General features: G+C 37.2%; 1 protein-coding gene across 3 annotated transcripts in view; it reads right to left on the bottom strand.

Annotated features, from left to right (window-relative positions):
* The window catches only part of SDCCAG8 (serologically defined colon cancer antigen 8), a 104,875-nt gene that overhangs the window by 46,383 nt on the left and 31,383 nt on the right, over positions 1–27,109 (bottom strand). For all 3 annotated transcript variants that reach the window (XM_030946129.1, XM_030946127.1, XM_030946128.1), the window contains exons 13-14: positions 21,231–21,373; positions 1,368–1,495 (exon numbers count right to left, since the gene is read on the bottom strand). In XM_030946129.1, coding sequence (XP_030801989.1) covers positions 1,368–1,495; positions 21,231–21,373 — 271 coding nt within the window. The remainder of the gene's footprint in view (positions 1–1,367; positions 1,496–21,230; positions 21,374–27,109) is intronic.

The following is a 27,109-nucleotide window of genomic DNA, read 5'->3' as shown; positions in this document are numbered from 1 at the left end:
TTCTTTATATACATTCTAAATTACTATAATTTTCAACTCCCTCTAATTCTACTAGAAATATATAAAAACAGATCCAGAAATAATATTGTTTCATTTTTGTATACTGGGACAATTTATGCACCAGGAAGGTAAATTACATTTCTCTTGTGCAAAATTTCACATGGTCATATGCAGATGTGCTGTCTAAAGGAGGAAATAATGATTCTGAGAGCTTCTTTTCTTCTCCTACAGTGTAGGCAGCAGCCATAATGTAGCTGTTTGCATTCCCTGAACACATGGAAAGGTCCTCTAGTACTGTGATAATACTAAAAAAAGGCAGAAAATTGAATAGCATGCCTGCTACCTTACGTATTATCCAACACCGCTTATAATTAATATACATTGTATAGTTTTCCTGAAAGTATTACATGACTGGTGGGTAAATATGGTATTTTGTTAAACACATAAATATATCATGTTCTTTAACAGCTGAAACCCCTCCTCCTTTCCATGCTCATGGGGTACAGATTTCATCTCTTAAAAATTCCTTTTTTTTGTTTATTTATAATATGCACCTCTATTAATGTTGTTGGCATAGTACTTCATAATACAAAAAGCTCTTTTTTGTTTGTTTGGAAAACCCATTTTACTTCCAGATTAAAGTTAGATGTTATTGATGGGCTAAGTCAATGCGATGAAGTCTCCTATTATGAGAACCTGAAGTATGCAAGGGATTAAACATCTTTCTTCTAGACTGAGGATGTGGGGGAGGCACATGGTAATGCTAAAAATGTTTGAGGCTGCAAAGATTAAATAAAGGAACATATCAATTTGGAGCCAGTGAATTACATCCAGCTGCGACAGTGAATTAAGAACCGATTAATGGCTAAAGCTTTTCTCCAGTTTGGATGCCGAAGCAAACTCATTAAGCTTTTAGAGTAGCTATAATGTGTGTACTGTGGGAACTGTTCAATGCTATTCAGGAGACTTTAACTGTAAGCTCAGAGCATTTCCCGCAGAGCTTCTGATGCTATTTTCTTTATATAACATGTGTGCCTGAAAATCCAGCCAAAAACAAGCCCTTTGTTTTTCTACTTTGTTGTGGTCTCTCTCAGCTTTACGTTTCTTGAACACAGGTAAATAAACTCATAATCCAGATGGTGCAGCAGATGTGAGAGCAGCACTCTGAAATCAACAGACAGTGGGCAATACTTTCCATTTTCTCTTTTAAACGCTAACTAATATGTAATTCGGAATCTCCGGTGTAGTTAGCATCTGCTCCCTTCGGCCAGCCAAAGGTTACAGGTGTTCCTGATGTCATTTCACAGTAAGGCGTGGGCCTGGCTTGTGAGTGAGTGCCCAGGCTCTAATCTTTCCCTACCACCTACCAGTTTTCTCATGCTGGGCCTCCATTTGCTGCATCTTCTGTGTCAGCTCCTGCTCTCTTTGCTGGGCCTGAAGGGCTCGGGCCTTTGCTTCATTGCTAACGCTGTGCTGAATGTTCTCTTTCTCCAATCTACAAAAAAAACCAAACCCAAATAGGAAATAAAGAAAAATAAAAATCATACAGTGAAGAGGATAAATTAAAAGGGTAAAGCAGAACATTCAAATAAGAATAATAAAAATCTGGCTGAACTTTTCACATTAAACATTCTGCTCCTCCTTTAGGTTATACAAACTGACCTGTCTCTTACAATGTCAAACATTCTCCAGTGACTAGCAGAAAATGGATAAAAAGTATGATCTATTTCCTGAGAGAAAATTGGCCCTGCAGACAAAAATAGGATTTTATTTTTAAAAACTTTAATCACAACCTCTTTTTTATAAGGAAGCTTACCAACACTCACTTTGCACGGCACATATTATTTGCATTTTCTTTTAAATGCTATTTGTTTAATTCTGCAGTGAAGCTTAGGGACCTGACCCCGAGATGGACTGGTTCCCAGTGAATCAGCAGGAGATAAGTCAATGGGAGTGATTGCCACAGTGCTCATGATACAGCTACTCTGAAAGCTTAATGAGTTTTCTTGAGCAACCAAACAAGTTTTAACTATTAATTTATGTAAATAGGAGATGAATGCATCCATGACAATAGAGTAGACTGCTAGCACTACACAGGCCCAGCCTCTTGTGGTTCTGCTCACTGGGGGGTTGTACAGGAAGGTCTAAAGCCCAGTACTATTATTGAAGTATGCAGGCAAGAGAGCAATTTACTTGACCAGATACACAAGATGGGGCAATCCACTCCTGAGGCAAAACAAATGCTAGACTACCACACTCCATTGAAGCATTTTATTTAATGTAAGCCAAGCAAAAAGAGCATGGAAAATAAAACCCCAAAAAGATATATGCATGTAAATTAGAAAAGATCCTGAACTGCAAATTCAGATCTAGACTTTCCCAAAGGTTGTGAATATTTATCTGGTGCACATTGGGATCCACATTTAAAACGTCAGTAAGTCCACACATACAAGGATTGATTTTTAGATTTCCAATGTTGTGAGTAAACACCTTTCCACTGAAATGACATTTAATAGCTTGGGATAGGCTTCAAAAAAGTCTTATAAACATGTGTTATTCTAGGGATATTACCTATTTCAGAGGACTACAAAACAGAACACAGGCACAGATCATGTAAGGATAAAGCCACATCTCATGTGGTTGCTGCACTTAACCTTTGGATTGGTGCCTAATAACCCATCCGAGATATTGCAATATCTCAGCATGACACACACAATGTTAAATCTTCTCTCTCAAATTTACCCCAAAGCAATACAAATGGTGGGTCACATTACACTAATTCCTGGTCCTGATGTTTCAAGCCCTACCTTAGGCAAAACTCCCTTGGAAATCACAGGCAGTTTCTTCTGAGGGAAGACAGCAAATACGTTTAGATAGCAAAAATATTAGAGTGTTAAGGAAACAAAGCACATTTTTAAAGGAAATTTCATCTATTGAATAGCACTTTATCACATCACTCTCAGAATTGCTTTGTAATCATATTGGGGCTATCATAAGGAGTGATGCTCCCATCATTTTTTCAGTGTAAGCTCCAAATATGGAAAGCATTACTAAGAATATTTTTCCTACATTTGCTGGAAACCAGTCTATGTTGCAGACATCTCTTTGTGAAAAATCCTTTCTTCAGGATTTTTCCTTCTGAGAAGCTGTGGCTTCAGAGACAGACGTAAACAATAGGTTATCTGCTGCTGTGGGATGCAACAGGTCAGTCTGGATTAGTCCATCTTAGATGTTTATAAGTAATGGCCAATCCAAAACAGAGTCCGAGAGAGCTGCTTTGTTATCATTCTTTACTTGCCTATTCTTAGCTTAGCAAGCTTCTGGAAACCTCTCCCTTCTTTTTCTTTGTAGTTTAGTTATAATGTAGTATATATATATATATATATCATAAAATAATAAATCAAGCCTTCTGATCATAGAGTCAACGTTCTCGCCTCTTCCCTCAATTGAAAACCCTTGTGGACCACCGTCACAAGCCTGTGCAAACCCCTTTATTTTACAAATGTTTTTTATCTTGAGAGAGTTGTTATAGCACTGGATTGCTGAAAAAACTAAAGGAAGACAAGCCAGCAGCACCTCTCACATTCCTCTGATGCTTTCAGCTAAAGAAAGTATCAGTAGCACAGTATTTTATTTAATAGTTCTCATGTGAGATGGCTGTGTGCAGTTGGGTGCTGTGCAGTCATCTGGCACACAGCTGGCTGGCTGGCCTTCTGCTGGGGGTAACCTTCAGCATGCAGCAAGCTACCAAGCTACCAAGGCAAACCGGTGAAGGTCTATTCCTCACTGCTAGGGCCCCTCCTGATGATCTCATGTTAACCAGCAAATTCAAAATAAATGGAGCATCTACTGCCCCGAGAAACAATCTCCTGTGCAGGGGACCCATCCAAAAGACTCACCCACCTGTGCCACTTACTGCACAGAGCAAGCTAGCAGGAGCTCAGAAACCATGGACGTGTAATGACTGCCCTATGGCTGAAGTGTGTATGGGGTGGTTGAAGATGAATTTATACAGCAGATAAAAGCTCAGTTATAAAACTAGGACAACAGTAATTCTTACACAGAAGAGCAGCTTCTTGGGACTTGAAAGATTTTGGAATTAAAACACATCCAATGCCACACAGACAATATCTGAGGTGCTTAGAACTGCTCAGGAGCAAAAAAAAAAATCCTGGAGCCAAATCTGTCTAAATGGAGTGGCATGTCCTTTATCTACACCTTGACTTGAACCTGCTCTCTAAGTTCAATCGCTCTGCTCTCCAACTGAAAATTTCCCCAATATGTATATGGAGAAAAAAAAAAAAAAAAAGAAAGTATAACACATGCAGAAGGTAGCCCAAGAGATTTGAGGATCTATTGGTGACTTTTCTGCTACAATCAACAAATAGCGAAGGCGTTCTAGAAGCTTTGACATTGTCTGTCCAATTGCAATTTCTTAAATCAATTCTTTCACAATTCAGAGTAAAAGAAAATCTATGGACTATATACGGAAAGAAACAGTCCTTTGTCCCTCCAGCATTAGTGTGAAGACATCAGAGGTCTCCTCCTACAAAAACTTCAGAGTTTCTTATGTTCACTAATGGAAAACACAGAGACGATGAAAAGCAAAGCTACATCTCACAAGTTTTGATGACACAGGTAATACCTGAATCAGAAGTGACAGCTAAAGATTAATTGTTCCAGAAATTTAAAAAACCTAATCTATAGAGGTCAAATATAGGAGATGAGTGGTTAAAGTGCACCAGCCTGTTCTCTACTCAAATTCAAACATTAGCTCTACTGAGTGCAAAACACTAAATACTCTAAAATGCACATGTGATTGGTCACAACACTGACCAGTTTTACCAAAGCAAACACACAGAACCCATGGAAACTTCCACTTATGTGCGACAAAGTCAGAAGCAACCAAAGACACAATCATGGAGAAAGCTCAAACTCTCCTTGAGCCTTGTTCTGAAGCACAGGTTTTCCACAATGATTTTAGCTCTAAACGCCTGTTTTAAGCCTGCATTGTGGCTGTCAAGAGCACAGTTGTTAAATCAATTAACTGGTCTGCATATCTCAATGAACTCAGTATTGGTTTGCAGTGCATGGAAGTTATGCTTTTCAACTGTTCTTGACAAAACAAAAGGCACTGTGAACCGTAGCTTATAGTACAGGAAGAAGAAAATTGCCATCTCTGGCAAACTTTAAAAAAATCCTTGCTGCAATGGAAAGTGAAAAATTCAAAATGAAAATTCACTTTGACCTCAAAGCTAACATGAACGTTTGCTGACTGAATTTGAGCCAACAAACTTAATTATAAAAAAGCAAATAAAACCCCAAACCAAAATAACCCCCCAAATCAAAACACCTTTCTCACCTTTGACTAACAAACAAAAATTGGATCACAGATCCATTTACAAGAGAAGTCCACACTCTGCCAAAGTTTTTGCAGTAAAGAAAAACGAAGTATGCAAAGACTAGTGACATAAAAGTCATATTTGACATAACTAAAAGCTCCTCTATTTTTGACTAGAAAAAACCAGAACTTAGCTTGATAAAAGTTTGAATTTCACGACACAGTTCAATAGTATGTAATTCTGAAGGAGTCTTTTCAGTTTGGTAAAAATACAAAAAATAAAAAACGCAGGATGATTCTTAATGTAGAATTAGGACTCTGACTGGAGGTTGCCAGTATTTCTTCTGGCAAAGCAACTACAATTTGAAGCAACCATGCTTCCTATATTGACTATTTGATTTTTCCATAAGATCAACATGTGGCATTTTTAAAAAAGCTAACGGATCCATTAGTAAGGACTATGAACTTAATTGGACAAATTAAAATACTCCAGGAATTATCTCAGTTCAGTGATACACAAGAGGTTATCATAGCATTATTTTTGACATCTTCATTTCATATTAATTACAGTTCAAAATATAACTATAAAGCATTTTAGCTTTCATATATACTTGTTTTAACCTGAACTTCATAAATCATTAAGGAGTAGCCAGCATTTAGCGTTCCAAATGCTTGAGCTATCCAAACTAACAAGACTTGTCTAAATGATGACCAGTCCTGGAACTCTGCACCCACACTCAGACTTGGGCAGCAGAAGGACCAGTCAAGTTTAACACTGATGCTTTCACCACATGCCTCAGTGGTCCAGAACGGACCTCTTTCCTAGGTAACATGCAGCCAAGTGGGCCAGCACTGTGAGCCACTGCACAACAAATTACCTCAGAAGACAGAAGGGACTCAGCGGAAGGCTCTTGTAGCTCTTTCAGAGGAAATGAGCTTTCTCTCCCAGTACTTTTAAAAACAAATGTATAGCAGAAGATTCTCTACCAAACTGGAAAAGTTTTGAGGAGATACTCAAGCATTTTCTTCCCAGTATCTTTAGTAAAATCTGGCATGAAGTCACTCAAATCAATTAAAACACTTGAAAGTAGGACTTGAAAGACTATGTGAAGCCCTAAAGACCAAATAACTTTGGGTTCAAAGGGTCAGCAGTGTTTTATGCAGTCTGCCTTGCAAACTTTCCACAATACAGGTCTAGTAGACTGTCCATTACAAGCAGCTTTCTGAATCACCTTCTCATAGGCTCTTTTATCTTATTATTTCAGCTGTAAGTGTCAAAGGAAGAATGGAAAATTAGAGCATATCCTTGCTCTTCTCTCATGCTATAGGAGGAGAAAAACCCAACCAAACAAATCACACATTCATGATAAAAAGGAAAAGAAAAAATTATAAAAGCTGAAACAAGATGTCACAATACCTGACTTATTCACTAAGGGGACACATGAGAAAATTTTTGCTATCTCTAACTTTATTACCAGACACTATTCAAAACTCACAATGATAAAGGTCATAAGAGACGGTATACAAAATAAGATCACACTTCAAAAACTTCTTTCCCCTGTATTTTTAACGTATCTTTGTATGTATGTCATACACAGAAGAATAAGGGCTCTTTTTTTATTTTTTCAGGTTAGCAGACAAGTCTAAAGGTTGGGCAACAAACATGGAAAAAACCTCCAATTTACCAAGAAGTCATTCTCCCCAGGAACAGTATTAAATAATTCTCTCTATTAATGTAAAACTTCTACAACTCCTTTCAGACCAGCCTTTCAATTTAACAGCACTGCAGTACCCCATTCAGCTATTTACAAAAGAGAATGTGTTTACTGAGTTTTATCATATGCTATCCAATCTTAGTATTTTCAAACATTTAAGTAAGAAAATGCAACACAGTAAAACCTGTAATTCTGCAGGTAAACAGGTACATGCTGCTTTTAAATGCAGCTATGATTCAAAATTATTGCTTTCCACACCTAAATTGACAGAGTTCTAGAACATCAGCTCAGTAAGAAGGCTCAGGGTCACGAGATTTCTCCCTTTCCTTTAAATCAGTCTTCCAGCAACCTTTGTTTAGCACTGACTGTTTTGGTTATCTTCTTTTGTAAGGCCTATGAATTTTCATCTAATAGGACCTTGTTAATAGCTACGGTTGCTCTGAATGAGGACTTAGCTGGACAGTATTTAGTCCTCTTATTAAACACTGTAGATTTTTTTTTGCCATCTGAATTTTTGTAATAAAGATTTTGATTTTTTTCAGTGCTTGTGTGGATTGGATTTTATGGCTCTTGGTGCTTTTACAAGGCAAAAGAAAGGCATGAAATGAATGTTCTTATGGCAAAAAATAATTTAAAACATACGTATGAGTGCATGCTTCCTCAAGAATTATGTAGAAGTATCTTTTAAAAGCATCACAATCAGGTCATTTCTTTAAACCTTTCCAAGGAGCTGAAAAATTGCCCTTCCTGTATCCCATTGAGGGAATTACCCACTGAGTTGCTCTTTTTGTCAGTTTCTGGGAGCTGACTGGATGCTGATTCTGGAGCTGGCTGCCAGGTCTTCTCAGCAGAAAGCTCAAGTTTCTGGAAACTGCCCCAGCCAGCACACTGTGTTTGGTGAGCTTCAGTAAAATCTATATTTGCATGGTCAAATTTTGAAGAAACCCAACTATTAAATTAATTGGTGAATTTGAAGGACTGTATCATTTCTCAGGATACATGTGGGCCTATTAATGAGAACTGAGGCTCAAAAAAACCCAACCAAACAAACAAAACTTCAATCTTGTTTCATGTATTAGTTGAGAAATACAGAGTTACCTAAAATAATGACACGTCAGGGCTTTCTTCTCATAACCATGAGAATGAGAGCCATGAGAGGCATTAAATGCAATTAGAAAAGTAATGTAAAGGTCAAGGGGTGAAAAATTCAGCATTCAAATTGATCCAGCTCTTTAAATATAGATCTAAGAAGTTCGAAGGTGCTACAGAAATAACTTGAAAGTAGAAACACATTTAAAGTATGTTAATGAAACTAAATGAAATTTCACTACCCTACTTGAGATGAAAGGCTGGAAAAAACAACTCTTTCAGTTGCTACTACTATTTCATAAAAACACTTCAAATAATAAGAAACACTTTGGGGGGGCAATAAAAGAAAAGGTTAAGGTTTATACAGATTCCCAAACTCATCAAGAGACCAATGACAATTAGTTGACAAATTACCTTAAACAAATTTCCCCAAAATGCAGGTAACTTGTCACCTGTATCCCCATTCCCAGAATTCAAGTAATGCCAACTTGTTAATTTTTTCTAAGAATTTAGATTTTGCTGAAACAGAAGTCAGTGCATATCACTTTCTTGTACCCACTGATTTTTTTTTCTCATATCTCTCTATTTAAGATGCAACCACACCACAGGAACTGCTTTACAACTTCTATATGTATTTCCACTTCATATAGTAACAAGAAGTCTACAGAAACAATGAAACACTTCAATCCAAAATTTCCACTTTGTCCTTTAAGCCCTTCTGAGACATCAAGAGAAACTATACATTAATGGCTGCATGTGAAAAAAATTCCTACTCCTGTTTGCCCTACTTGAAATCTACTTAGAAGTTATTACAACTAACTGGAGATATTAGTGGGCATGAGACAGATGAAAATCTAGGACCACAGGAACAGACATACAGTAACACAGAGTGTTACTCCCTTGGAAGTTTCTATGAATTAAAGAACCTTGAACACAGTTAACTTCTATATCTCTACTGCTATCTGTGAGGTCAGTTAACAAAATGAAAGGACTGGATTTCTTACTTTACATTCAGCATAACAGTAAGAATTTGCAAACACCTAGCCTATAACATGATTTTACTCTTTTGGCATTATAGCCATCAAGATATATCCAGAAAACCACCAGTTCCTAAATAACTTCTCTTCAATCTCAATAGTCCTCTGTATATCAAATCACAACCAAGTATGATCAATAGCTTCCCTCTATTTCAATGTTAGAGAAGAAAAAATGCCTCTAACAGTAATTAACGTTTCATATTAGGTCAAACATACTGACTTGGAATCAAAATCTGATTTTTCTGGCACGTTTATAAGATTTGCCATCAAGATATGAGGCTTGTAAGTAAATATCTATTCTCTCATGACTATTACCATCACATTGTAACTATTTGGCTCCTAAGTCCCTATAGAAACACACAATTAAATATAGCATAGGGAGAAGTGATCTTTGTAAAGTCTTAATACATAGCCTGAGCACTTCCAATACTGCACGTTTCTCCACAAGCCACTTTTACAAATGACTGAAATAATTGCTTAACACAGAAGATTTTTACAGGTATGTGTTTTGTATAAACAAATTTACACGAATTATTTTCCCTGTAATTAAAATAAAGGAGTAATTTTCTTGATTTATGGTGATTCTTGAATTTGGCACCAGCAGTCTCTTATAATGCAGCTTCAGGACACATTTAAGGCAGACAATGCCAATATAAGAGGTGTGGTCCTTCTTTTCATCCTCTTAAAATGAGCACTCACACAACCAATTCTTCAAGAAATTATTCTTTTTCCATCTGAATAACTCCCTGAACAGCCTGATCACACAGGTGCCTGTCTTCAGTGTCAGCAGAAGCAAGGGCCTGGCAAATGTGGCCAAACATATCCCTATATTGCCACTCTAGGGACTTGCTTTTCAGCAACAGCATAGGCTCAGACCAGGTTCAGACAACTGTGATTCTGTACTTCAAGGCTCAGCTTGTTAATACAGTAAATCCAACCATCAGGCTCCTACCATTGAATCAAAAAATGATGCAGCTAAATGATGCAGAGATCTGATCTGCTATGAACTCACTCTGCCAATTTAAATTTGTTCAGAAACCCAATGTTTTTGGTACGTTAACTTTGTACCAGCAAGCTTTATGCTGAATCAGGTATCATCTGTCCTTCCTGCAGCTGGCATAAAGTCAGCATAAACACGGCATTGCATGCTCTAGCTAATTAAAAAGGGAAGTGCCTGTGTGCTCACACCTGATCAGGATCAGCTCAGCACAGCTGAACGATCCAGTCGATCACAGATGCACTGGGAGTGACTGCTCAACACTTACCTACAGTTTTCACACACATCAGGTACGGACACACAACCTGCACTTAAGGTGCCACAGGCCTGATATGTGGAAGTTGATAATGACCCCCTACTATTGCTGAAATTGAGAAGAAGTTAAGGAATGTTTTTTTTTCCTGCCTCCAAAGGACCAAGCCTCACAAGAACAGCTTGGGAAGAAGCAGAATCGTTTGACAGAACAAAGCATTTCTTCAGGATGACAATTTGAAAGACAATATTTGATTTTCAGGGAATTTGATCTAGGGTAAGCTAGATTTCTACCCCATCCTACAGCAAGCAACCACACATTCCAGCAAACTGACAGACTTATGACCAAAAGCAAAAAAGATGAGAAATACTGTGCTAACATAACACTGTACTTGACTATTGTTGATTTGCTCTAGATCTTACAAAAACATCCTAATGAAAACCATGCTCATCTGCCCACATGTCACAAGAGCTAGATACAAACAAGTGAGTTAAAAAAAATTTTAAAAATCCAGCCTTATATGCCTTTTATTCATTTGTTCAGCTGTGGCATAATTTTTATATTATTCTGATTGTAACTGCCTGCAGTATTAGATGCCTGCAATATTAGAAATAATGGACAGGCAGCATAACAGTTGTAGTTTTTGGTGGTGGTTTTGTTAGGTTTTTTCTTCCCCCCCCTTTTGGACAGGTTATAAATCTCTTCTTTATGCTGTCAAGAGTAAGGGAGAAACATATTTCAATAGCAACTTTTAAAACGAAACTCACAAATTACTACCATTATGCTAAGTGCTAGATATCCCACTGTGCAGTTTTGCTTTGTGAATTTTTACCTTCTTCCATGCACACTTTTAGCCACTGATCGCACAGCCTTTCAGTGTTTTCTGCCTTTTCCTTTAAATAAACTGGCTCTGGCTCCTTCCATCTGGTTCCCCTTCCGTCAGCAACCCTGCACCTGTTCACACCTCCTCTCCTGTTGGATTCCACTGAACATTTCCTCCTCTGCCAGGGCTATTCTGGCACTCGCAACCTTTCTGTCATTCAATCCATCTGTCAGAAGTGAACTTTGTTTACCGCAAGCTTCTGCTTTCTTCTTCAAGAAGCAAAGCCCCTCAAGGTCATTGTCAAATGAACTGTCGGTGTAGATTTAAATCCACTTCTGCTAACCAGCAGCAGATGAAGTTCTTTACAGTCCTGTATTTGTGAAGATCAGTTTGGGGTATAGGAGAAATACTAAGAAGCAAAAGAATAGCTTTTAATCATTATTTGTTAACTCCAACAGCTAACGTGTTTTTCTTCAAATACATGTATCTGCTCCTTCTTGCTAGGGCTAGCACAATCTGAGGAAGACTTCGCAGAGCTATGTGAAGAAGTGGAAAAGGCTGACAAAAATATTATAAATAAAATAATAAATGAAGGCTTTTGACTCTGACTCTATGTAACAGAGATATTGACTAAAAATACAAAGAGAAAATGGGAGCAGTTGAATGAGTAAGTTCACAGTAAAATCTTTAAGTGGTCAAGAGCACTCATTTAAAATAATTGAACCTGCAGCTCTTTTTTTTGCCTTACCTACTGATGTTTCAAAATGCAACACTATTTAAAGAAAAAAAAATCCTTAATATTTTTTTCTTGTTTTCAAGCCATGTAGAACACACATATGCAACTCCTTGTTAGAATACTGTCTTCCACATTGAGGCAAATTGTAAAGACAGGCTGAAACTAAATTCTTATTGTTAACAGGATACATTATTTTTAGCAATTCCTGTGTCCCTATTTCTTTTCATGAATAGACTCTAATAACCAAAAATTCCTGAATTATTAACTAACCTACTTGACAGTCTCATTCTTCTAGAACAAGAAATACCTTCAATTTCACAGCACACCTTGGTATCCTTCAAAAAAAAGATAACCCTTCACAAGATAAATACAATACTAAAAAATAAATATTTGAAGTTTTGCACGCAATTACAATAAACCACCCATTTTACTACCTCTTTACTAAAAATGAATTTAAATTAAAGCTTTCTGGATCAAATCCAGGAGGTAATCCAATCTCATTAGCAGAATTGCATTTGTACTTACATTAGGTCTGAATTTGACTTCAATGAAAATTGCATTGACAAATACTGCCTAAGTTTAGCTGAATAAAATCTTAATACTGATTTATCACTTTTATGGGGATTAGTCCCTGCACTTGCAAGGAAGTAATTTCTTACATCATGGTCTTCTTCCATAGGAAACCAGATACAGGTGAGCAAATGCACTGGAAATAGAAGAGGAACCCTGGTACAAAAAGAGGATGCAGCAGTGTCCCACCTGACTACAGAGACACTTTAATTCCTCAATGATTTAAGTCCTGTAGAAACCAACTGACCAAAAGGGAGAAGCTAATCACAAAAAGTTGCTCCTATTTCTACAAAACTATACTTTGACATGCAAACCACCAAATCCACAGGGGAAACCAAGAGCAGCACACTATTAACCTTGCCGTCCTGCCAGCTCAGCCAGGGCGAGGAGTTCAGCCCAGTCAAGCAGCCGGCAGCAGCTCATCTGCTTGCTCAGGACAGACATCTCCAGCTCAACCACCAGCACAAGGGCGCTGCCCAAGGGCTGAGGAAGGAGAGCAGCCAGGCGGCCAAGGCTGGCGCGCTCAGGTGATTTTTTTTTCTTCCTCCTTCCATCCACCAGCTACTTTCTCCAGCAATGACAACCCACATGACTGATGTGAAGTTGGATAAAGTCTCCAGTGGATGACCTTTTGGGTTCTCTGTTGAATTTTTTTTCTAGGCAAGAACTTAAGGAGGAGAATTTTGCACAGTAAAGGAAAAATACCCACAAATCAACAACCGCTGTGACTGCACAAAATAAACAACTTTGAATATACTTCTGAAAGCACAAGACAGCTTTTAAAATTGTTGAAGTTCACAAATACCAAATGCTGACAGAAAAAGTACATTTTAGCTTATTGTAAAAACAGGCTTTCGATGCACTTGAGAGAAAAGCTTTAGAACAAGTCAGAAATAATGATAAAAATCAGAACCATTTTTTCCAGTAGCAAATTCAGCAAAAAATCCAGCAGACTTGAATACATGTATCTGAAAGATTTCTATGGTTCAAAAAAAATAAATCATTATCCTGCTGTCATTAGTCACACAAATAAAAAGCCTAATTTGAATGAGACCAAAGTAAATATTTGATACACACTCATAAACTTATTACTGTTAGTGCTGAATAATAACTGCTCAAAACAAAGACCTTATAAAGATGTTTGTTTTCTACAGCAGTTAGTCTCTTCAGTGTTTCATCTGAATTCACACTCACTCCAAAGCGCTTTAAGTATTATCACTGCTCCTGAACCACACTCTACATGCAGTAGCAATTTGGCTGCCTCAACAACCTGATGCGATCATTGATGTGACCAGTTGCAGTTTAATGCCGTGAAAAAAATTTAGGTGAATCTAATACTAAAATCTGAACATGTATTATTATATTTTCCTTAAGAAATATTTATTGAAGGACAAAAAATACAATTGTAAACCATGTTAAAACTAATTTAAAATTAATAGTAATTTATAAACACTTTAATGTTCAAAATTAACATATGATTTTGTATTTGTTCTTTGCTCCTCCAATTACATTTTCTTTCCTTCCCTTATAAAATTTATCAATGGCGTTTATATGTTTGTACAATGACTTAAATATGTTTAAAATATTAAATAGAATGATATTTAAATAATTGTGTGTTATCTTGACACAAAGTGTATCAGCTTAGAAAATTTTACAACGCCCTGCCAGAAGACGACAGAACCGATTTATTTCAAATCACTCAGTATCAGTCTTCATAAAGCAGCATATGGTCTTATCGTGGCAGGTAAAATATTTTACCTTCTATAATAACGCAGAACAGCTAATTTATCTACATGCTGTATAATCAGATAAACAATTTCAGCTGCACTATGAAAACCTGTAGGCAAGGGAAAAATTTATCCCTCACCACTTTATTGATTTTTCCACATATGCATTCATATGATTGTTAACAATAGAGGCTATTCTTTCTTCCCCCTCCTTCTTCAATTCCCTTAAAGCAAGCCCTTCTTTTCAGTAGTGAAAATATTTGCGGTTTCTACAGCTGCAGGACAAAGAACTCAGATTTTCACAGAGTTGCTCAGGGGAAAAGGAAGGGGGAACAAAAAAAAGCTCTACAAGATTCAGTTGCAAGTAAAGCAGAGTGAATGATAACTTTCAAAGCTACCAAAATCATTTACTAATGTGCTGCTATAGCAAATAAGTTTAAATTTTTTTGACAGCACCAAATTAGATTTATTGCAGAAACTGCTGCATTAATAGCATACGGCTATGTTATACTACCTATTTCAAATCCCTGTAATGTTTCCTCCCCTCCCTGCTAAAAATGGATAATTGAGCCAAAGTATAAACCTTCTGCAGACAGGATACACACAAGTTCAAAAAGCAGGTGCAGGACACTTTAGTTTTTTTGGTTAAAATTGTCTAAAAAAGTATCACATATCCTGATCAACAAACACAGGTAGTAATAGGTAGGGATTTTATTTCCCCCTTTTCCTCGATAAAATTTTGTTTTCATTTCTCTTTCAAGCTGACAGTCATCAACACGGGGCATGACCTCGTAATCCTCTCACACATGACTACCTCTTACTTCCGCAAGAAATCATATTGATCTTTACTTTTTACGTGAGTCAAATTATTCATGTGACTCAGGATCAGAAGGCTCGGACCTCCATTCATCCCTCTCAAGCTCTCATTTATGAGCAGGGAAGTGCCTCCTCCAAGCAAAAATAAAACATGAGAAAACGGGTTCCATTCATTGGAGGGGCCCAGCCCTGTGGGAAGGTGCCGACCTACGGCTCTCCCGCCTTTCCACGGGAGCAAAGTTTCCTTATCGCTTTCCCGGATCAGGCCCCGGACCCACGTGCTTTCACATTTCTGTCACTCGCCACATTCTCCTTTCGCCGTACCGCTACGGCAAGGCACGAAACCACGTAACCTCGGCACAGGGCAGGGCCGAGAGCAAAGCCCCGCGTTTCTGAGGAAGGAGGAGGCACGATACCGCCGGCGGGACGCGCTCGACGCCGCGGAGGCCACCGAGGGCCGCGGAGCCGGCCCGGGCCCGGGCCCGTCCCCGCCCGCCTCCCAACTTGGGCACCGAAAAGACCTTGGAAGGTCTGGCGTGCGGCCGGCGGGCACACCACTGCACACATCGCGCACGGCTGCGGCTACCCCGCCGCTCGCCTGGCGGTGGTCAGTCCTCCCAGCTGCCCTATCCGTTACTGTCTGATTAGCTGTGCGAAGGAGCCCCTCCCCGGCCAGCTTTCCCCGCCATCTGTTCCACACGCGATGGCTGCCGCCCAGCAGCCTCGCGCTGCCCTCCTACCTGGCACCCGGCTCCCGGCCTTACCCCAAAGTGCTAACACAGGTTCTCGCTGCTGGCAGAGTCAGGATTTCATTACTACTACTTTGACAAGTGCAGGGTTGTTTGTAATTTCTCTTTTATCCTGATTTTGATTGTACAACCACCTCCCACTGATTCAGTTTGCTTCAGTTTTGTTGCTCACAGATTTTACTCTCCACATTAATCTCCCTCTGGCATGTTACTGCATCTGTTCCCTTTTTTATTATTAATTTTCAAATTCCCACCATTTTTGACAAAAAGGAGGTAATCTACACTCTGCTTCTGCCCATTTCATTTTCTTTAATTTGGAAGATAAGTATGAAAGCGTGCCAAAGAAGTTAATTCTCCGTTAACAGTTTATTTTCTGGCATCCTGATGCCTTTGTATATGAAAACCAGATAGAAATAAATGTTGACTGAATCACAACAACAAAGTCGCAACCGTCCCTACATTTAATGAAAAGTAAACATACGAAGCAGAATCTAAAAAGTTTATTAGTTAGAGTTGTTTCATGTTATCACTCATCCCTGCATTTTAAAATAATGCTTTTGCATATTGATTAAAAAAAAACTTAGAAATCAATCACTGGTTACACCTTATTTCTGCTTCCTCCCCCCACCCCCCCAATTCTAGTGCTATTGGTACTTTTGTCAGTCAGTCTGAGTAGATTAAGCATAGCGCAGCCATTTAATATTAGTAACAACGTTTCTCCAAAACTTCTTCCCAGCATAAATGATGGACTCTGAGGTGCTAAAATTGTTGGAAAAGGCATGGTATTAAGCATGTTGCTAACTAATAGATACTACTAGGAAAAAACCCACAGTAAATACTAAGTATGCTGTGACTCCCTAGAAGGCTGTGTATAACCACCAGGAAGTTTATGTTTTATCAGTTAATAGTATAGCTTAAATAGGGAGAACAATGAATGAGGCAGGCTGCAAACAAGGAGCACTGGTGATGACATAGAGCTCAACACCAGAGCTTCAGAGATTAAATAATGCCACATTAACCTGGGAGGGTATATGCTTTACTTATTGTACATGTAATAGAAATTAGTCTTAATGGAGTCACTGAAACTAGCAAGAAGCACCCATGCACAGTAGGATGACTGTAGCACTGCTAAAACCCAACTGGCATGTCCTTAGGTATGCTGCTTTCTAGACATCATATCACTGTCAAAAGAGGGAAGAAACATCACATAATGGGGGAAAAACAATAATCAAGAAAAACAATACCCACTGACTCACTGTAATATAAACTTCAGTCCCTCAAGAGGGGATTTAGGGCAGCTTGGTGGCTCACCTGAACATGAAAGCACACGTTCATTTAGTAATTTTGCCCTACCTACAAGCTGATCTTGAGACATTCTTAGTGTTTCATATAAGCAAACAAGAATAATAAATTTTAAACTAAACTAAATCTGCTTCTATTCAATTATATTTCCTGTCAAGTTTCAGATGACATTTCAGTCAAAAATATCTTGAGCCATCTATCTATCCATCTATCCATCTATCTATCTGTCTATCTATCTATCTATCTATCTATCTATCTATCTATCTATCTATCTATCTATCTATCTATCTATCTCTTCATCCCTGAGAAAATGCATGATGACATAATAAAATTTGATGATTTCAATTTTGAAATTTGATGATTCCCTCACTTCTTAGGATTTATTTAACTTGTTTGGCATATGTGAATATGAACTGCTTCTGACTGCAACTGAAACAAATAATACCTCCAGATCTGGTCTGAAAGAAAAAGGAATGTTTTTTAATGATCATTCTGTTACACAAGAATAGTGAAATTTATTTTTTTTTTTTACATTAGATGGCACACTAAGATCTGGACAAGTTGTTAACATCTTGCATCTTTTATATGATCTTTTCAATGAGCATATTGACATGATTTTTAATAACTATTTTCTCATTAACTAAGAACAATAGGCCTGTATGTTTTCTGCCCTTTGAAGAAGGGCTTCAGGTAAGCTTAATTAGCAAGACCCAACCTTGCCAAAGTAAGAGCACTTTGACTTAAGAACTAATTTCGTAAGATTCTCCTACTACAGTAACCTCAAAGCTGAAACTAGGGCAAAAGAAACCCCCAAGAAAACTTTAAACAATCATGGTCAGTCTCATAGCATGGTGACATCTGCAAAGTTACATGACTGACAAGCAAAACTACACAGTAGAAGTTCTGCATTTCCCCTGTCTTTTGAAGACATACAAATTAGAATTACTAACTAGATTCAATAGCAGAAAGTGCATGTTAATAGCAAGTATTTCTAAGCAACATATTGCTCCAGGAAGAAAGGTGACAGGAAAAGGCAATTTTAAACTCCGTGGCAATGGTTTAGAATAGCTAATTGTAACCTTTTTTTCTTCCTTTTTAACAAGTACATTTTGTTAACTTAGAAGCTGTTTAGTTGGTAATCAATCAACAGTGTCTGAAAACTAGGATACAGCAAAGAAGTGGGGCTCCTGGAGAAGAGTGCTGTTCTGCAGAGTACTTTCTTTTCTCATTATGACATAGACTGCATGTTTTTTCTCATTAATTCCTTTCATATACATTTATCTCATTTTTATACATTAAAATCCAAAGTTTTTGTATTCATTTATAATTGTATTTATTTACAATATCGAAACTTAGAATCAGTGGATTAGTGATCCACTTTTCTCCTTAGTAATGCAATAATTCATACAAAACAAAGAATTCTTTCTGTATCTTCTCAGCTACCTCTTATTTCTGCCAGAACAGCACAGACAGGTCATGCAAGGCAACAGAAAGACTATCCACAATGGTGTAACAGCAGTACAGGCCTCCCTCAACTCCAGCGCTGTGAGAAGACTTGGAGTGAACCAGCTGGTCCTCTCCTGAAAAGAAGAGAATCAGCAAGATGAGGCCAAGGCCAGAATACCCTAGAGATGCACTAAATCAGTGCAATTTCTGCAGCAACCTCCCACAGGCAGGACTCTAGAGCTTAAAATCTGTTTTCCTTGGCAAGCGCCACAGTGAATGAGTCTACAACCCCCATAGGATTGCTATTACCCCTACCCTTCAAGTATTTTCACTGACACAGTTGCCATTTGAGGTGAAGGGAATAAATGAAAGAAGGCAAACAGTAAGTGAATATAATTTACATGCAACTATGGATGTACCAATCCACGAAAAACATTCCGAGTTCAAAATGCAAAACTAATGCCCCTAGAGACATGTAACTTTTATACCTTCATTAGCACAGAAAACCTGTTCTGCCAGGAGGTGAGCTGAGAGGAAGAAGGAGTACAGGCTAAGGACAAGTGTCATTTCAGTAAGGGATGCTTCCCTCTGCAAGGCAGGGAAAACAGGTGACACTACGAGAACTTTTCAAGCCCTGCCCTATGGATTTAAGTTCAAGGAGTAGACAGGTAACAGATCAGGAGCGATGAATTGCTCATCTCTTGTTCCCCCTTCTTCTTCAAGCAACATCACCTAAGGTATTCTTCGAAAGCAGACAGACGCTCCAAGTGTACAGAGAACACAAACATGTACATAGTGTTGTAGAATTTGGGGAATGTCAAGAAAAAAAAATTGAACCTATTTCCCATGCCTCATCATATTAATTTTTCCAATAAATACACATCAGCATAGAAAACATTTCAATTCTTGTAAGGAGATGCCAAACATGAACACACGGTAATACAAAAAAAAACCCCAACCCAACCCGGAAAAAAAAAACCCAACCAACCAACCAAATCCCCCAAACCCACAAAAAACCCCCCCAAACAACCAATAAAACCTCAAGGAGATCAGGACTTTGCAGAAGAGTATCTGTGCTAGGTCAAAGGAGCCATGGCAGTTCAGCATCTGTCTCAAAAAGCAGGTCTCTGTGAAATTGTATGAGAACAGGCCCAGCACAGAGCATTACTTGCCCAAAACACTGTTCCCAGCCTCTAATGATTTGCATTCCAGAAACTTTCTGAGTCAGAGACTGTACATCAAAAAGCTACCTAAATCATCTCTATGTTAGGTATCCAGCTTTAATTACTTTGCTATGCAAAAGCAGACAATAGTTCTCATTTTTACATTTTGAGTATTTTCACCAAAAAAAAATTAAAAATTATAGATTCGCTAGTCAGATTTCCTCCAAGATATCCAGAGCTTTATTGCATATAATCAGCCTTTGCTAAAAGGAGCGTGGTAAAGCCATTTGGTTAGCTATCACAACAAATCATTATTAATAAAGTTCTGCTAAATCCAAACTTTAGATATCTTAACAACTCACCCAAAACTTTTTTCAAGTTCATTAACCTCTAGCATATTTTTTTCTCTAAATACAGGCTGTTAGAGTGGTACTTTCTTCCATCTGTTAAACAACCGTGCTCTGAATTACACAGAAATTTAGCTGAATAAAAAAATGATTCATTGAATTTAATAGTTTAGACAAGGCTCTATTTTATTTCCATTTACTCAATGGCAGAATTCTCACAAAGCCCAAAAAGTACAAGACTTGGATAAACACACAAACTTCTGTTAAGTGATAAAAATCTAAGCTTTTTTTTTCCCCCTATGAAAAATTTAAACTAACTTAACTTTTTCCCTTAAGTACTGAGTGAAAGCTGCCAGATTTGTTTATGGATGTTCATTCTTGGGGGGAGCAGGGCAATGGAACAAAAAACCCACACACACAACCAAAAGCCTGCAAACAGTTGGACAATAGCATTTTCCAAGGCAAAAGGAAAAGTTCGGCAGTTACCCAAACTCAAGTTGCAATGAATAATTGGCATGTCAGCCTTCTGGAGTTTTCTAGAAACGTGTAATGAATAGTGCAGCAAAAGACATTGGGAACTATACACAAGGATAGAATAGGCTCGGGAAGTCTTTCATTACACAATGCATTGTACTGTATCTTCACCAAGCAAGAGACTGAAACACTCTCCTCACATACTTGAGCTTACCTCATACAGAAAAATTATGTTCATTTATATATCTATATACATATTCCTGGTCATTCTGCTGAAGAAATTTCAGGTTATTAATCTGAGAACTCCTATGCTTAAAGGTGCTGCTCTACACTACAGTCTTAAACAATATTTCAAATATACTTGTCCTACTAAGCACAACAACAGTAGCTGCAGCCTCCCTTGCTCTTCTTCCTGCCATGCCACCTCACCACCAGAGCTGAACATTGCCTCTCCTACACACTACTAATTCACTTTTATAAATTGTAGTTCATAACTCACTAATTCAAGTCTCCACTTCTAGCACAACTGAGAGCTGCCCATGTAGGCAATGACTCCCAAGTATCTACAACAACTGTGGGGAAGCCTGTGGCAAAAAATTAGCAGAATGAAATTGGTACTACAGCATGTAATAGGATAAGGGGTACCTGGTGAGGTGCAGTTGGTGCTCAGATTTACTCAGCAGTTCTGTCAGTTTTAGGCACTCCTCTCTGGCTTCTGTCACATCCTGCTGGGCTTGTTCCAAACGCTGTTTGTTCCCATTGAGCTCTAATCCCAGTTTTTCTATTTTCTTAGAAAATTATAGAACCAAAGAAAGGTGTATTTAAGAAATGCATAGAGATACATTTTAAGAAAAAAAAAAGTGATCAAAGCACTTGAAAATAATGCACACTTCTGTTTTTGAACAAAAGTAGTTACTTGATAAAAACTGCAAAACAAGCAAATTAAGGTATTTGAAATTACATTCTCATGAAAAGCCAAAATGTGTTTCATATTTAAATCCTCTAATATACAATCAATGTTATTGTGTTCATGCAGCTTAAGAGTTACAGGCATTCAAATATTTTCCATTTTTCTCATGTGAAGGCTCCATATTTGTGGCTTGAATTCCCAGTGCTAGAGAGCCAGAAAGGCAGTAGAACAGTGGCCATCTTCAGAAGCTGCTTGACATAGGATAGCTCTCATGATAAATAATTTATTTTTATTTTTTTAATGCCTATTACATAACCCGTGAAAAGGGGGCATTTAGCTTTGTCACCTAATATTACACAAGAGAATAAAGGCAATTTTGTGATTTTACCATTATTGAAAAGAAGTATTTATGACTTCTATCTGAATCCTAAACATACCAGCTGCTGTTAATCCTATTATTTTATTAATATCATTAGTCCTTATAAATCAACATAGTAACTAAAGCTGATGAGTCTATTAACTTATTTACAAATAACCATTGTTGAGTTTGCATGACCAGCATCTTCAAGTCCAGTGATACGTACTAGATTTGTGTTATCCCAGTCATATTGTCAGCAATTTAAACATTTTTCATAGAAATTCTGAGAAACAATATGTTTTTCTTCAAGTCTATATACAACATACAAGTACCTGTAGGAATATATCTGTAACACAATACTATACTTTGTTCTAAGGCTGCTTTTAGGAAGGCCAGTAGAGTACAGAATAAGCTGACAGTGTAGCTTTATCATGTAGTAACTGTTCTGCACTAACTTCCTACATAAATATTTATTTGTTATTGGGGCTGGAGGGAACTTGCATGTTTTTCAGTCAACTAAACTGTGAAAGGTCATTTGTAGTACAGAATAAAATTGCTCACATAAGGAGTTCATGCTGAATAGTTATTATACTTTAAACTCATACCATAGCTTATTTGTGATAGCTTCCTCATGTGGAAAAGATGCAATATCTTCTTTAATTATTGAAATTATTCATTCAAACATCCTACAAGAACAAATGGATATAACGGCACTCCAATACAAACTTTTGAATCATCTTCATAAGAACATTGTCTCTTTTCCTCCCATAAAAGTGTTAATCTAAACTACTTACAGTTGTGATATCAAACAAATACAATCAATCTCTTCATCCAGAAAAACAACACCATTTCAATAGTGTTGGGGTTTTTTAAATTTTGCCATTTACTTAACTGTACACTTTTTTCCCCCCAAAGAAGACTCAACAAAGGTTCATGAAGGAAATTTTGATTAGAATTTAAATGTCACCTTACTGTATCACATGCACCTCCTACCAAATTATATTGGCAATTCCAAGTCCAAATGTAAAGACAGTAAAACTATCTACAAAATTGTTAATACTCTTCCCTTCTAAAAAATATAACAACCTGTTACACTGACAGAATATTTTAAAATCAGGTACTCTAAGATATTCAGTTACAAATGCTTTGCATTTCCACTTTTCAGACTTTTGTGTATTTTAAATAGAAGTCTCAGTGGATTCTCTATTCTTCTTAACAGTAGCAATTCATAGGTATTATTTCTCCATTCATAGTAATCAGGGACGAACTCTTCACTGTCTTCACAAGTTAAAGATAGGGAAGTTCTGCAACATTCCTAAAATCTGCTTTAAAAGTGCATCCATTCAGCACACCTTTAAACAAACCCAAACCACAAATTAGTCCAAAAGCATCAGCTAAGTACTTAAAAAAAGCACAACCACAGCTGGGAATATAAATACACTCTAGATCACTCCTTCAGGGAAAAGTTTCAAGGAACAGATGGGCTTTACACCATTGCCTCGAGTTAAACAGGCTCAGTCAGGTTTTGACACAGACCCACAGAAGGAAGGAAATTCCAAGTGCAAGAACCTCTGGTGAAAATGTTTCGTTTCCATCAGCCAGATGTTGAACCTTCAGGGCTGAACTCAAGAACACATCCATAGATTTTAGTTGTCATGAAAGTGCAGGGGGAAATTCTCAGATAGGGAAGTGTCATTTCATGACAGGATCTTTAAATGTTCATAGGTGTCTTATAATTTCTATTAGAAGTATCAAGAAAATAAAAATGTGGTTTGAAGAATAATTCTACTTGTGCTACTTTCATCAGTAATTCCAAAATCCAGTACCAGCTCCTTTACACTCATGCACATACATGTTTGTGCATGTGTTTAGGTATACGCAGACATACATAAACGCCTTAAAATACCAATGTTTGGAGGTGCTTGCAGCATGACCTATATTCTAGAATTCTGGTAATGACCACGGCAGAAACAGAAAGGGATGGCAGAAGAATGCTACCCAATAAAGCTTGTTAACAGCAACTCAGAAACAGCCAATCCAGGTATATTTAGGCTTATCAACTAAATTATTCTTTTTGAAACACCAAAAAATGTTAATTCAAAATCATTTGGTAGGAGCTACACACCACCACACCACACTTATGTGGTGAAAACACATAAGGCTGAAAGCAGATCATACTCTCAACACTATGGGATAATTCTGTTTAAAACTCAGGTAATTGTTTGAAACATGAACCCTCAGAATCTGAGACATGTTAATATAACAAAAAACAACCGTCTTCTCTCTCCTGGTAACAATAATAGTCTCACAAATACACTCTGTCCTGAATTCTGAGACATGTCAGGTCTAGTCCATCATTAGGTCATCACAATGTAATTGGGATTTAATCTACAGAGAAATTAAAGCATCAATGAATCTTCTTCACTGTTTTTGCTGGGAACCTTATCAGCAGCTTTTTTTCCCAACTTTTGCTCAGAGTAATTTTTGTGTTACTTCAGCTACCATTTCTTCTATCAGGAAGCTGTAAGCAGTTCTGTAGCTGCTATCCAGGCCACATAGTAATTGTAGGGACAGAAACAGAAACAAGCCACCAACTAAAGTATTTTGCTGACAGCTCTGTTTCTCATGCAGCGTTAATTTTATCCCTCAGTGCCTATCACCTGTGATACAGCTTTTTACCACATGATCAGAAAGTTATTTCTTCAAGGTACTTAACTTTTCAATGTATGTGAGAGACAAGAGATGGAGCACAGAACTGCAAAAAGACAGATGACAATCTTGCATTTAAGAAAATCTGAAACAGATTTTCAGTATAACAAGGAACAGAATTATCATAATGTATATGTACAACAAGACTACATTAAGGTTAGAACAGGCAACTTCTGGTGCTTAACTCTGCAACTTTAATGTTCTTATTACTTCTGCACATAATTTCAAAAGTACTATTTAATGTCTTGTTCTGCAGTTGCCCAAACTCCCAGGAATATCAACAGGCACTTTGCCATGGAAAGATGGCAGTCTAAACCTCAGTAAGAGAAACACCATTACTCACCATAAGCTGAAACACACTAACATCATCTTGCATCCATATTCAGCTCAGTTACACAAAAGAAGTTTTACTTAAACAAAAATGAAGCATTAGTGAAGTATTACTGCAGTAAAATTTTATTCTAAATCAATTATTCTTTTTTCAGTATTACCACCAATCACCTTCTATATTTTAAGTTTTCTACTTTGGATCACATAGGACCTTTTGTATCTTTTCTTGAAGCACTTAAGTGTTCCAGTTTTCATTTCATTCATTAGTTCGTGATGCATTTAAAAATTATCTTCAGATTTTTACAATGCATTTTTAGGAGACCACACTAGAGATGCTCATTCAGTGACATAAGTGCAACTTTCTGGAAAACATAAAGATGATTTCTCAAACACTTAATTAACCCTCAAATATCCTTTTCATAACCTATCTGACATTATCTTCAACTAACAATACTTAGTCATGTTGCAAAAATGCACTTTTTAGTAAACTAGACATCTCTATCTCCGTAAAATCTGATTAAATGAAATAATTTCATTTAAAACAAGTAAAATTAAAGATTAAAATAATTATTTCTTTTCATATAAATACTGATTCCATTGTATGCAAAAATGCAACTTTAAATTTCAAACTAGCAGATGTTTTTCACAGAATTTTATATAACAGCAAACTGACAGAGAAGACAAATACTTTTTTTTTTAACAAATGAGAATGATTAAGTGGTGATAAAAAAACTTGTGCTCTAAAGAAAATTCAAAAAACAAACAAAAAACAAACAAACATTCATTTTAACAAAATGAAAAACCAAATTAATTCTTAAGGGGTTTATGACATTCACTGTTGTCCCAGTATGTTCATTCATCAGGTGAAAAAATACATAGTATAACCTGAAAAGGAAATTTTGCACTGACTATATCATTGCCCAAATTCTGCAGTAAAATAATTCTGGAGAGTAAAATATTAATGTGAATTTATGCTACAATTTTTTTGTTTCATACTTCATTTGCCACCATTACTAAAATATTGAAGGGGCATAAAATAGAACAAAAAACAGAAGAAAAAATATAGAATAATAAAAATATAATCACAGTGTTGTTTGGTATTTGAATGTACATCCCCAAAAGGCAATCAATAAAAATATAAGATAAAAAGGCAATCTGTAAAAATATACACACTTCAAATTAATACACTTTAACAGGCCATGATGCTCATAAGCTTAGCCTCATTTACTAAAGTGGCCTTCAAAAGCAGAGAGACCAGTGATAATACTCAGGACCAAGTCTTTCAAAGAGGTGTCCCCAGTATGGCCTTGCATGTACATTTAAGTACTATCTGCACCATTGACAGGAAATTTTTGCACATTTTCACACTGATCTCCACCCATGTTGCCTTCCATACCTAATAACATACTAATTAATCAGGGACAGAACTAACTGGATTTTTTTTTTAATTTAAAAAAGCTCAACAAAACAAGTCTGGTTTTGTAGAAAGATTTCAAGTGTTTTACTTGGATTACTATCAGGCCATATGCAGCAGGGGTCATTTGCAGTCATTTCTATCCTAATCCTTATATCAATCAAGCAACTCTAGGTTCAGAGTGGTCTCTAAACCTCAGACCTCCCAGGCATGGCCATCTGACATAGCATATTGCACCTGAAGAACTATCCAACTTTGGAAAGAGAGTTAGGGCCATCACAAGGTTAACCCCCATCACATCCCAGCAATGGCTTTCTGCCTTTTGCACTCTATTTGAAGTACTGCTGCTTCCCATTCAAATCTGAATGAGGATACAAAGCACTCATGAAAGCTACATGTGGTTTCAAAGGGGAAGCCTCCATTCTGGAAATAGATTTATTATAAACTGTGAGAATATACAAATATGTATGCAGGGATTAAAGGAGTTCACAGAGACCTCTTTCTAAGAGGCTAATTCACAAAACCACACAGGACTACTGCAAATTCTACAAATCATTTAGCCTAAAACAGGAATCTGAAAACCTTTCCTGACAGGAAGGGCAAGTAACCTGAGCAGAAACATGAGAAGTAGCCTCAAGAAACACACATGGCAAGTTTTTTTTCTGTATGGCTGGCTGAAATCAATAGATCTGTAAAGACCAGAGGCATAAGAAAGATAAGCAAAGCAGGCTGTGATTTCTTAGATGGCTATTATCCTAACCTGATCTGGTGGGATTGTTGAATTCCTCAAAGACAAGTAGTTT

The sequence above is a fragment of the Camarhynchus parvulus genome, chromosome 3 (genome assembly GCF_901933205.1).
Source record: "Camarhynchus parvulus chromosome 3, STF_HiC, whole genome shotgun sequence".
Classification (NCBI taxonomy): Eukaryota; Metazoa; Chordata; class Aves; order Passeriformes; family Thraupidae; genus Camarhynchus; species Camarhynchus parvulus.
This window is presented reverse-complemented; position numbering and strand designations above follow the sequence as displayed.